The sequence below is a fragment of the Colletotrichum tamarilloi genome (genome assembly GCF_030869305.1).
Source record: "Colletotrichum tamarilloi strain Tom-12 chromosome Unknown Scaffold_10.1, whole genome shotgun sequence".
In the NCBI taxonomy this organism is placed as follows: Eukaryota; Fungi; Ascomycota; class Sordariomycetes; order Glomerellales; family Glomerellaceae; genus Colletotrichum; species Colletotrichum tamarilloi.
The window spans coordinates 651,638-664,849 of NW_026849393.1; the positions used below are offsets into that span (position 1 = coordinate 651,638).

Here is a 13,212-nt window from a genome sequence, read left to right on the forward strand (position 1 = left end):
AACAATTCGACCAAGCCACCGTAGTACCGAGCGAATAGCAGTGCCCACCCCTCTGCCGCTGCGCTAGCCATCTTACGCTACCTGCTTGCAAATACCGTGACAGGCCGATTTCCTTTAGGCCCTTTTCGTCTTTTACTTCATCCTCGAAAACCCCCCCCAATTCCTCCTCCCAACTTTGCCGTCTGTCCTTAGACACCCTCCCAATCCCATTGCGCACAGCGCCGCTTTACAACCACTCCGATCAGCTCGTCGACGATAACTCGCGCGCTTCTCGCGCTCATCGGCATCCTCTCACCTTCACAGCAAACCACGCCCCCGGACCTTGCGTCCTGACGACAACCCCGCGAGTGCCCGGCTTCGGTGAACACCGACTCAATTCGTCCAACATGGACCACATGGGCTTCCAGATGCCTCATATGGGGGGACCGCCCCAGATGATGAACCAGCCGCCCCAGATTTTTGGCGCTTACACGCCCGACGGCCTGCCCGTCACGCATATGCCCCCCGACCTTGCTGCTCACATGTTTGGGGACCCGTCTACCCTTCTCGACGATGCAAACGAGGCAAAGAGAAGAAGGATTGCGAGGGTAAGCATCTAAACTCGCGCGACCATCGCCGGCCCTGCCGTGAAGAAGAGTAAAACGCTTACACCAATCATCTGCGCCCGCAGGCTTGTGACATGTGTAGGAAGAAGAAAATCAAGTGCGACGGCAAGATGCCTGCCTGCAGTCATTGCATAAACTACAAGACGGATTGCGTATTCACTCAGGTCGAAAAGAAGCGCAATCCGCCAAAAGGGTACGCTGAGATGTGCTCATATAGTCCTTTCCGCGATATTCGGCTAACAAGCTGTCCAGAGCTAAATACATTGAAGGGCTCGAGAACCGTCTAGGCCGCATGGAGAATCTGTTGAGGCTGTCAGGTTGGTGATGCATAAATTGATATGCGTCTGCAAATGGTTCTAATCGATTGCGTAGGTCTTCTTGGCGAAGACGACGACGGTGACACGGATCTGGGCACACTCGAAAAGCGATTGGCAGAGAAACAACAGCAGTCGAGACAGGCATCCCAAGCTGCGTCTAACCCTACATCTCCGTCCCAAGCAACATCGGGGCAGAACGAGGCCATGTCAACGCCGCACAGCGCTATAACGTCACCCGAGCCTACCAAAGAATCGCACAGAGATCCCAAGGATGCCGACAAGCGCCGGGCCTCCGTATCCGAGGAGAAGGGTAACGAGGAGGAGGTCGAGGCGCTTTCAGAGCTCATGTGCTCTCTGGTCACCAACCAAAGTGGCGAGACGCGATACATCGGTTCCTCGTCAGGCTTCTCCATCTTTTCGCCCAAGGGTATTCAGTGGGTGAACGAGAAGACGGGCGACAACTCGTTCCAGCAAATGATTTCCGAAGCTTCAATCGACGACCACAAGTGGACCGCCTGGAAACCCGAGGTTTTCAGCGACTTGTTCCGCCGCCCAGTCTTCCGGCCACTGCCTCCCAAGACGGAGGCGTTGTCTCTGCTGAAAGACTTCTTTGAGAACTTCAACTGCATGTTCCCATTGTTTCATCAACCCACGTTCATGCATCTGGTCGAGCGACAATATTCCGACGATCCGTACGAGGGCACCGGTTGGTGGGCGAGTTTGAACTGTGCTCTGGCTTTTGCCCATCGCCTGCGTGTCATGAGTAATCTTGTACCGCAGGAGGAGGACGATAAGGCTTGGGGTTACATGAAAAACGCGTTGGGGACTTTTGCCGAATTATCGATGCGCAACACAGATTTGCTGAGTGTACAGGCCTTGCTCGGAATGGCCCTCTTTATGCAAGGAACTCCCAACCCTCAACCGACATTCCTTCTGGTCGCCACATCCATTCGTCTTGCACATAGCATTGGCCTTCACAAGAGAGGAACTGGCTTCAACCTCAACCCCATTGAGATTGAGCAGCGTAAGCGAGTGTTCTGGATCGCTTACATGCTGGATAAGGACCTTTGCCTCCGAGCGGGCCGCCCGCCAGCTCAGGACGATGACGATATGAACGTCGAGTTACCCGATGCTGATCCGGAAGACAACATTGGTAACATTCCTTTGGCTGATGGTAAGGGTAAGATGAACCTCTTCCGGGTCATGTGCGAGTTTGCGACAATTGAAAGCAAGGTCTACTCTCGACTGTACTCGACCAAGGCCACAAAGCAATCGAGCGGAGAGCTCCTCAACACCATCGGAGAGCTCGACCAGGAACTCGAGGAATGGAAGGACAGGATTCCGATCGATTTCAGACCAGAGCACGAGATCAAGGCGTCGCATACGCCTCTCATCTTGCACGTTGCCATGCTCCACTTGACTTACTACAACTGCTTGACGACGATCCACCGCATGTCAGTCCACCACGGCTACTGGACAAGTCGCCTGTCCAACTATGCCATTCAGGGTCTCAACGCCAAACCCCTCAATCCCCGCGTCTTCTCTTCTGCGGCGCTCTGTACCGCTGCCGCCCGAGCATCGATCTCGCTTCTCAAGTACATGCCACAGGGAGATTCTCCAAGTGTTTGGTAAGTCGAGTCAAAACGCTGATTATTGTGCTTATGATAACTAACCTCGTCTCGTAGGCTTATTCTGTACTTCCCAGTATCGGCCTTGATGACATTATTCGGAAATATTCTGCAGAACCCAATGGACCCAAGAGCCAAGTCGGATACCAAGTTGATGAATCTCGTGGTCAACTTCTTGTCCATGCTCGGTCAGGAAGCAGAGACCGGAGGTGTGCACCGTATGCTCGGAGTGTGCTCAGAGTTTGAGAGGATAGCCAAGCTTGTCATCGAAAAGGGGGAGAAGGAGCAGTCTTCGCGGAGGAAACGAAAGAGCGACGCCGCTGTCAAGACGTCGTCAAGTCCCGCCGCATCAACACACACACCTAGGCCTGTCTCAGTCACCACTCCAACTCCCCAAACCGTGAACGGTGCAGCTACATCATCGACGACAAACGGCCAATTATCACCAGACTTTAATGGAGAAGCGAATCGGAGGAGGCACGGCTTCAGCCCCATGACGACAACATCGATGCGAGAACCATCGCCGGCACTCCCGTCTGCCGGATGGCCGCAGGAATTCAGCATACCAGAACAACCAAACTTCAACAACTTTGGCGAGATGACAGGATTTGCAGGGCCAAACAGCGCTCGATCGCCGCCAGTAAATATGGGCGGGCCGTTCCAGCAACCTCTCCTGCCGCAAGATCTGTTCGCCCTCCCCATGACTCTAGATTGGGACTGGGCAGAGATGAGCGGCGGTGCGTACCCGACTGTGGAAAACGGCAATGTGGGTTAGTTGATCTCGGAACCCTCGGAGCAAGTCCGAAGCGCTGGAATATTTGATTCGACGGACAACCGCGTCAACAAGTGGTCACTGGACAGAACATTTTAGGTTGCATAATGTGCATATATGAGACGACATCACGAACCATTTAACGCATGTACGAGTAATTGGCCTGCCGAACGGAGCTATGGCTGGGAGACTTGTAGGGAGAATCTAGCTTATTACGCTGTACCCTGCCAAAGAGTGGCGGAAATGACATATTCAAAATTACCAAGGCGATGCTCTAGAATTGTTCCCTTTTTTGAAAGATGCCATGTGATATTCGTAGAACGTGCACATTTGAATGAAATCATTACTTGTTCTTGGCCAACAACGGTACGGTAGCAAAGCACCAGGTTATACTCCATACTGCGTAGACATTACTGATGATGTACGTAAGTAGACGGTGGCCTGAGAATCGAGCGGGCGGGACCACTCTAGACCCTGTCCACCGACGCGTGGTATAAATGGAATTCAAGGTGTCATTCATTATTATCGGAGTTTGCGGGCGGAAAGGTCCTTCTTAGCCGAGAACGGGGGGCGCTGGAGGCGGCAGCGGTGGGCCCGGGGGTTTTGCTGGATGGCTGCGGACGGAGTTTGACAGTCACGTGCACCGCTAAAATCTCGGCCTCAATGGGGCCCGACATGAACTCATCACTATGGGAGCTTTTGCCATCGTACAGTCATCCTAGGAACACCTGGTCCAATTACCAACCACACCTTACACGATTTTCTCTCACCACCAACGCTGCAACCAAGTGCGGCTGGTGCTCTACTTCGCCATCACAAACCCATTGACACCCGACCTACCATTGTATACGACTACCGGGGCGCATCGATGAGATAGCACATTGCTGCACGCGGTTAATACTCCCTCCTACCCGACTCCGGTCGTCCCGCCTCGACACCCCGCGACATACAGACACAACACAACACCATGGCGAGGTTCCTCCGCCAGTCCGCGCAGCTCGCGCGAGCTGTAAGGATCGCTCAGCAGCCGGTAACACGTATGCGCTTCCAGCCCTCCAGAATAGCACGACTCGGACCGCAAGCTCCGCTAGCTTGCTATCGATCGCGGTTTTATTCGACAAACGGCCCCGAGCCCCCGAAGAACGAAAAGGAGACGAATGAGAAGCAACCTGAAAAGAAGGAAGAGGCACCTGAGAAGAAGCTGTCCAAAGAGGAGCAAATAAGGAAAGAATGGCCGTTGCCCGAAGGATGGGTCTACCTCAACGAGGAGGAGATTGAGAATTTGCTCAAGATGGGACAGAACGACAGACTGCCTCGGTTCCAGAAGGACTTCTTCATCAAGAGTGTGGAGGAGATGAAGCTGTTGGGAGCTCCTCAGGAGCTGAGGGATCTCCTGTTGACACTGAGGGAGCGGAAGCTGAAGATGACGGTCACCGACATCGCCAAGATTCTCCGCGTCTCGACGCAGGTCGCAAAGAGGTTCTCCGAATACGAGCAGACTGTGCTTATGCGCGAGGAGCAGAATCCGACAAAGGAGAAGGAGGACGGCGCAAAGGACTCCCAGCAGGGCGAGCAGGGCAAGCAACAGAAGGAAGGGCGCAACTCCAACTCGGAGGGCAACGAGGGCGCACCAGGCGGCGGATTGGGCGGCAAGAGATGGATCTTTGGCATGCTTAGCACCGGCGACCTGATTGTTGCTGCCATCGTCTGGATCGTCGTTCTGCCCTTCTTTGAGTCCATGATCTTCGGCCAGGAGAAGGAGATCACATGGCAGGAGCTGCGAAAGAACTTCCTGGACAAGGGTCTGGTCAACAAGCTGGTGGTCATCAAGAACCCTGGCCGCGTGCGTGTTGAGCTGAACAGGGATGGAGTGCAGTCGGTGTACGGCGGAAACGAGGGTGTCAACCCCAACATGCAGTACTACTTTTCCATTGGCTCAGTAGAGATGTTCGAGAAGCAGCTCGAGGACGCCCAGAACGAACTCGGCATCCCTACCTCGGAGCGCATTCCCGTCAGCTACGCCAGCGAGGGTGGCATCATGCCCTTGGTCTACGCCTTCGGTCCCACACTCCTTCTGGTTGGTCTGCTCTACTACACTACGAAGTCGATGGGTGGACGTGGCGGCAACCAGATGTTTGGATTTGGCAAGAGCAAGGCCAAGAAGTTTAACCACGAAACAGCAATCAAGGTCAAGTTTAGCGATGTTGCCGGTATGGACGAGGCCAAGACGGAGATTATGGAGTTTGTCAGCTTCCTGAAGACCCCCGAGCGCTTCGAGAGGTTAGGCGCAAAGATCCCTCGCGGCGCCATTCTTGCCGGACCCCCAGGAACCGGTAAGACGTTGCTTGCCAAGGCCACAGCCGGCGAGTCTGGTGTTCCCTTCTTCAGCGTCAGCGGTTCCGAGTTTGTCGAGATGTTTGTTGGTGTCGGTCCTTCAAGAGTGCGAGACCTGTTTGCAAATGCCCGTAAGAGTGCCCCCTGCATCATCTTCATCGATGAGATCGACGCCATTGGTCGATCAAGACAGGAGGGTAACCGTATGGGCGGCAACGACGAGCGCGAAGCAACTCTGAACCAGATCTTGACCGAGATGGACGGTTTCAACACCCAGGAGCAGGTTGTTGTCCTCGCTGGCACCAACAGAGCCGACATTCTTGACAAGGCGCTGATGCGTCCCGGTCGTTTCGACAGGCACATCTTTATCGATCGCCCGACCATGAAGGGTCGTCAGGAGATCTTCAAGGTGCACCTGGCCAAAATTGTTACCAAGGAAGATATGGACCACCTCATGGGCCGTTTGGCAACTCTGACTCCGGGTTTCTCCGGTGCTGACATTGCCAACGCCGTCAACGAGGCTGCCCTGGTTGGTGAGTTTGATCTGACTTCTAGCTCCTGATCTGCCAGACATGCTAACTTTATTCTAGCTGCGCGTGCCAATGCCGAGTCAGTGGAGATGATTCACTTTGAGCAAGCCATTGAGCGTGTCATCGGAGGTCTCGAGCGCAAGTCTCTTGTGCTCAACCCCGAGGAGAAGAAGACGGTGGCCTACCACGAGGCCGGCCACGCCATCTGCGGCTGGTACTTCAAGAACGCCGACCCCCTCCTTAAGGTTTCCATTATCCCCCGTGGCCAAGGTGCATTGGGTTATGCCCAGTACCTTCCTCAGGGCGATGCCTATCTCATGACTGTCCAGCAGCTGATGGACCGCATGGCCATGACGCTCGGCGGACGCATCTCGGAGGAGCTTCACTTCCCCACCGTCACAACGGGGGCCAGCGACGACTTCCGCAAGGTCACGCACATGGCGCGCAAGATGGTGACGCAGTGGGGCATGTCGGAGAAGGTCGGCCCGCTGCACTTTGACGACGACCCGAACACGCTGCAGAAGCCGTTCGCGGAGGCGACGGCGCAGGCCATTGACGCCGAGGTGCACCGCATCGTGGAGGAGGCCTACAAGCAGTGCCGTGACCTGCTGACAGAGAAGAAGAAGGAGGTCGGCATCGTGGCCGAGGAGCTCCTCAAGAAGGAGATGCTGACGCGCGACGACCTGGTGCGCCTACTCGGCCCCCGGCCGTTTGGCGACAACCAGGAATTCGAAAAGTACTTTGGCGGACAGGGGCAGAAGAGCGCGCCGCCGCCGTTCCCTACGGAAGAGGTCGATAGCCCGCCTGAGCAGCCGCCCGTCGGCCCGTCGCCGACTTTCAAGAGCCTTGAGGACGCGCCGAGGAGATGAAGGGTGTATGTGATTGGAGGAGGAGGATGTATCGTAGGACGGTGGCATGCGGACGCCAACATGCCGCAAATTGTATTTTTGTTATCAACAACCCCCCGGTTTCTCCCCCTTAAAAAGAACTAGGCTATCTCTCTCTCTCTCTCAACTCTTGCCCTTTATGGCGGATGTGTTACTAGTAGAAGGCATATCATCATCATTGGGGGCTTTTCTTTCCTGGAGTAAAGATGGGGGAAACAACTTTCTTCATAGTGTTGTACTTGTAGGAAATTATGTAGATACATCTCTACCTATTTTTATTGCTTCCATTGTTTGAAGAAAACATGATGGAGTTGTGGAGTGAAGATGTATGCTGTGCAAAGGGAGGAGTGAGGGCAGGCTGCCTCTCCTCGATGCCGTTTGTGATTTTGGGAGGTTTGTGTGGTGTCCGGTGCTTTTGATGCCTCCTTTGATATGGTTGAGAGGGCTGGTGGTTCGACCTGGGCAGAAATCTAGACTGGTTTTTTTTTGTGTTTTGAACTGCGATGTGCAGGTTGTTGGCTTCGGTCCTCGACGATGCGAAAGGGCAAGAGGACACCCCCTCATATGACGACGGGGAAATTACCTTAGGTTACTAACGTTGTGGTGTTCTGGATTCAACGTGCTGTGCAATCTAGGTACTGCTCGATAATCGAAGTCCTACAAGAGTACGCATGCTCACCGCGAACAACATCACTTGTAACAAACTGATGCCGTTTGAACAGCCCTCCGATACGGGGTGGTCTTGGAGACTTTGGATGTGACCTATGATCATGAGCGTGACAGCGAATGAAGTCGGCGAATATCAGTGAAGGGTGAGACTTTAGTCACCCCTTTTCCAAGAATCCCGAACAAGCCAATCCGTCGCAAACCGCAAAGAACGTTACTGGGTCGGATGCGTGCCGAGCTCTTTTCGAACATGGTATACGGGTACGGAATTTGATGGTAAGGATAGTAAGTCTCTTGATTGACCCCATTCCAAGCATGACGGACCATATTTGGACTTTGAAAAGTATGATACCTTTTTTCAGAAGCTTCCATCCATCTTTGAACTCAACGCAATGAATCCAACCTCGACTGGGTGCCGCAACCCGGCGACCCGGGACCCCGAGACTGCAGGGACGAAGATGGGCCGAGATATCCAGCGAGGATTGGGATTGGCACTGAGGCGAATGATTGGTTCACCACACATACACACTGTCACACGCACACACACAGAGTTACGACGAAAGAGAGAAGAGCAGCGTGCATGCGCAGGGCGCACTAGAAGGAGGTGGTCCCGATCCTGTGGGCAAGGTAGATGGGTAGATGTGTGCCGGTCCTGGCCGTGTGACTGGGTTTGTACTAGGTAGACGTGTAATCGGCGCCCGCCGCCACCGAATACAAGTGCCGCGCGAAAGGAGTGAGAAAAAAAAAAGAAGGCTGCCGATCGTTTTTGTGTAATTTTGCCGACGGATCTCACGCAAGTCAAGCAACCCCAACTTCTTGGTACGAGGTAAGTAAGTAGACCTCTTTGGCAAGGAAAAAAGTTGAGTTGGAGAGAGAGCTTTGGGCCCAAGTGAACTTTGGCCCCGTCGTCCTTTGCTTTTGCTTGCTTACATCGGGGTAAGAAGATGGCTGACATGAACGGCGCAAGAGTCTGGCGGACTAGAGGAGCACGAGGGCGCGAACTAATGTGTGACTGTTGACTGCAGAATGCCTTAGATCTAACTGCGTAGTATCCGTAGACGTCATTGGTAATTCTTCAGTAAGACAAACTACTTACCCTTTCAGTAAGAAAACCACAACGAGGCGCGCGCACGCAGCGGGATTCCCTCGTACGAGGTCAGGTATCCCGTAGGTGGGAAGACGAAAGCAACCAAAAAAAGAGGGTATCGAATAAATCATTCATTCTGCCCAAGCAGAATTTCAATTTAGTTCCAGCAGAGCCAATCAAGAGCGCCGATTGATTCCCATTTTGCTTCGGGTTTCCAAGACTGGGGTTGCCGGCGGAGGAAAGGGTGGGAAGAGGGGGGGGGATAATAGGTACGGAGTAGGTACTGTATTGAAAATATACCTGGATATCGCAAAACTTCCAGGTGCCAAGGTACCTAAGGGAGGACGGCTATACTGCAGATATGCACGTGGCGAGAACTTGCTTCGGCGGTCGGCCTTTGTCAGTTTTTTTGGTGACCAGACGGTTCGCTGACTCGGCGAGGAGCGGTGACGGCAAGGAAGCGGGAGGCGACCGACGGCGGCGGGGTGGGGGGGAGAGGGAAGAACTGGTGAGGTGGGATACCTGTGACCTGCCCGAAGTATTGGTGGTGTACGGAGTAATGTACCAGGAACTTCCGTCACAACCGTGTTTTCCGTCACCTCTCCTCTGTGCGAGTGAGTCTATTGCGACAACTCTATCATGATGATGCCAAACTCTGTCACTTTCTCTCCTTCTCTGAAATGCGGTCAGCACTCACATAATCTCATTGCCATCGTAAGATATCGCCGTTGAATTCCACCCAAGATCGCTCCCTGTTCGAGATCTCCAGCGGGGTGGGGCCGTGTCGTCTTCGAAATTTGTCTCGTCGACCAATCTAGATTCAGCGTTTCCCGTCAGGACCAGGAACTCAGGAAATCAAATCATCCTCTTTTCGGTCTTGTCCCCCCCCCCACCCCCGGTCTCTTTGCGTAACTTTTCTTCCTCCTTCTGCGACCAAATCCAGGTCTGTCGTTACATTTCGCACCTCTTTCGATATCCGCTCAATTCCAACTTCAACCTGCGGACCCCCCGTATTCACTGCCGTTTTTCTCTGGACTCTCGCAGCGCGTAGACGATCCCGCGATCTCCACTCCGTCATTGAGAGACAATAACCCTCCCCGGCTCGGGTTGGGTTTCTTGGAGACTTGAGGCGAAGGAAACCTTGCCTCGGCCGCCCGTCGCTCTAGTCTGTCTACGGGTATCCCCTCTGTACGGATACACATCTTAAATACAACCGCCAACCCGCCCTCTCGGGCGAGGGCGCCCACAAGCATCACGGGTTCCCCAAGTTGCCACCACCCGACACTCAGTATACGAAGAGTCTCAACCGGTTCGGCGGAGTTGAAACAGAGCTTCAAGACGATCTGAAGGCTCTTGTGGTCCCTGCCGACATGATTGCGTATCGGCCTCAAATCCTGTTTTGCTGAACTCGTTGTTGGCCCTTGTTTCTACATCTTTGCATTGCTTTCTTTGCATTGTTTGATTGCAGCATTTTGTTTAGAAGAGACCATCATCTCTCGTCGCAAGGCGTCATAATCAGCAGTTCCACTGTTTCCAACCGCCAAGCCAGCCCTCTCTTACAAGTAATCCGATACTTGATCCACTCAACGGCGAAAAGGACGGCGACGACAACGACGGCCATGGTATCTACTATCGACGAAAAGGCGGTCCTGCCGGGTCGACGCCCCTCGCCCGCGCAGGACGCCACACAGAACGACAGCACCGGCACCGGCACCGGCTCCGGCAACCGCACCTCGCGCAGACCCGGCGGCTGGTGGAAAGTGCACCTTTTCCGCGGTATGGTCAACGACCTCCGTCGTCGGGCGCCCTTTTACGTCAGTGACTGGACCGATGCCTGGGACTATCGCGTGGTGCCGGCCACGGTCTACATGTATTTTGCAAAGTATGTCCGTCTCGTTGTCATCCTCTGTGGTTCTGATCCTTCCATTCCTATCGGAAAGTATGATGTTTAGCCGGCCGTATGCCAGGATGAAGGTTGGACCTGTGTGCCTAATCCTCTGTTGTAATGTTGCTTTCGATGCCTATTGCTATCAGTTATCTCGATACTCGGCTTGTTGACACTCGGCTTGTTGACACTCGGCTTACCGGCTTTGCAGCATCTTGCCCGCGTTGGCATTCTCCCTCGACATGTTTACGAGCACGGGATCGACGTACGGAGTCAACGAGGTCCTCCTAGCTTCCGTTCTCGGGGCTGTGGTCTTCTCTCTACTGGCCTGCCAGCCTCTGGTCATTGTCGGCGTCACAGGCCCCATCACCGTCTTCAACTACACCGTATACGATATCATGGAGCCAACCGGCACAAACTACCTAGCATTCATGTGCTGGATCGGCCTGTAAGTCTCGCCCAAACCCTTTCCTCCCTTCCCTTCCGCCTTCACCTCATCACGCACTGACGAAACATTCAACGGGGGGCCAGGTGGTCACTAGTCTTCCACTGGATCCTCGCCGTCACAAACTCGTGCAACTGGCTCCGCTACGTCACGCGCTTCCCCTGCGACATCTTCGGCTTCTACGTGGCCTTCATCTACCTCCAAAAGGGCATCCAGGTCCTCCAGAGGCTGGGTGACGCCGAGCCCTTTTACCTCTCCATCGTCGCCGCCCTGCTCGTCTTCATGGTCGCCTACGTCTGCGCCGGCGTCGGCGGGAGCAGCCTGTTCCACCACCACGTGCGCGTCTTCCTCAAGGACTACGGCACCCCGCTCACTCTCATCTTCTTTACGGGATTCGTGCACATTGGCAGGATGGAACCCGTCGATTTGGAGGTGCTGCCTACTGGTATCGCCTTCATGCCCACGGCGGACAGGAGTTGGCTTGTGGACTTTTGGAACATTCCTGTCGGGGATGTCTTCCTGGCTATCCCCTTTGCTATCCTCTTGACCATTTTGTTCTGGTTCGATCACAACGGTAAGGAACATGCGCTCGACTCTCCCTATCCAAGGCTTCGCAAAACTAATACGAGCTTGCAGTGTCTTCACTCATCGCACAGGGAACCGAGTTCCCGCTCAAGAAGCCGGCCGGATTCCACTGGGACCTCTTCTTGCTCGGCCTCACAACGGGCGTGGCGGGCATCCTCGGCCTGCCGTTCCCCAACGGCCTCATCCCGCAAGCCCCGTTCCACACCGACTCCCTGACAGTCAGCAAATCAGAACCCGAGACGGACGAAAAGGGCGAGTTCAAGGGCAGCTACGTGACAAAGGCCTCGCACGTGGTGGAACAGCGCGTGTCCAACCTGGCCCAGGGCCTCCTGACCCTCGGCACGATGACGGGCCCCCTGCTGGTCGTCCTCCACCTCATCCCGCACGGCGTGCTCGCCGGCCTCTTCTTCGTCATGGGCGTGCAGGCCCTCGAAGGGAACGGCATCACCCTCAAGATCCTCTTCCTGCTGCGCGACAAGAACCTGACGCCGCCGGGTCACCCGCTCAAGCAGATCCGCCGGCGTCGCGCCATCTGGGAATTTGTGGCCATCGAGCTCGTCGGGTTCGGCGCCACGTTCGCCATCACGCAGACCGTCGCCGCGGTGGGATTCCCCGTTTTCATTATGCTGCTGATTCCCATCCGCGCCTGGCTTCTGCCGCGCTGGTTCTCTCCCGAGGAGCTGAGCGCGCTCGACGAGGCTACGGCGTCGCCTTTCACCATGGAAGGTATCGGTGGGGTCCACGGGGGCGGGGACTCGGGTGATGATTCGGACGGGACGCGGGTGTCTGATTATGATAATGTTGGGGAGGAGGGACATGGTAGTAGGCAGGCACCCGGGAACGGCGATGGCATCTTTGCGTCGGCGGAGGAACCGGGGAGAAGTCGGGAGGACGTGGCGGAGGCGGGACAGTCTCGGAGTGCGCAGGGTGCGGGAACGACGACGAGGAGAGGAGGGCACGCTGCGACGGCTGACTGAGGTCAGCGTTGAAGTGACCCGAGATCGGAGAGTATTAGAGAAATACCGTAATGCTTGACCAGTTGATACCCAAGAACATTTACCACTGTTGAAAGATTGAGGGCAGAAAAGGGGATTTGAAGGTGGCCTAGGTCGTGCAAACCGTCCTTCCACCTACCTGCAACCACCAGAGAACATACGTACGAAATTCAACATAGATTACTGCACTTTGTACTGGCCGAAAAGCTGCTTTGCTGGCGTGTATACCAACACCTAACAATGTGTGCTTAGTTGGCGTTGATCAGTATACCAATGCACCTTACTCCGTGTCCAGTTCTACTCAGCTCCAGTGACAGTGAATCTCCCGGCAACGTGTCAAAGAAGGAAGAACACAGGGTCTTCTCACATAACTACAACTGTAGACCCTGATCAAGATAATAATTGAACAGCTTTTTACGCGTCAGTAATGGGATTGACACATTGATTCTGGGCAGTAGGAGCGGTCAGCGTCCGCT

General features: G+C 54.7%; 3 protein-coding genes across 3 annotated transcripts; all 3 read left to right on the top strand.

The window, feature by feature from the left end:
* Positions 1 to 188: 188 nt before the first annotated feature.
* On the top strand, positions 189 to 3,325 carry CTAM01_04371 (fungal specific transcription factor; the record flags this gene model as incomplete). Its single annotated transcript, XM_060520401.1, has 5 exons — positions 189 to 587; positions 671 to 798; positions 858 to 922; positions 978 to 2,550; positions 2,608 to 3,325. Coding segments are annotated over 5 exons (2,883 nt in total), but the record flags the coding sequence as incomplete, so codon positions are not given.
* A 964-nt stretch (positions 3,326 to 4,289) lies between these two features.
* CTAM01_04372 (ATP-dependent metallopeptidase HflB) lies at positions 4,290 to 7,055 on the top strand (the record flags this gene model as incomplete). The annotated part of the gene is made up of 2 exons (XM_060520402.1): positions 4,290 to 6,189; positions 6,247 to 7,055. The coding sequence occupies 2 exons, from the start codon at positions 4,290 to 4,292 to the stop codon at positions 7,053 to 7,055; spliced, it is 2,709 nt and encodes a 902-aa protein (XP_060385047.1).
* A 3,390-nt stretch (positions 7,056 to 10,445) lies between these two features.
* Positions 10,446 to 12,718, top strand: CTAM01_04373 (uncharacterized protein; the record flags this gene model as incomplete). Its single annotated transcript, XM_060520403.1, has 4 exons — positions 10,446 to 10,708; positions 10,923 to 11,159; positions 11,243 to 11,730; positions 11,793 to 12,718. The coding sequence occupies 4 exons, from the start codon at positions 10,446 to 10,448 to the stop codon at positions 12,716 to 12,718; spliced, it is 1,914 nt and encodes a 637-aa protein (XP_060385048.1).
* Positions 12,719 to 13,212: the final 494 nt, after the last annotated feature.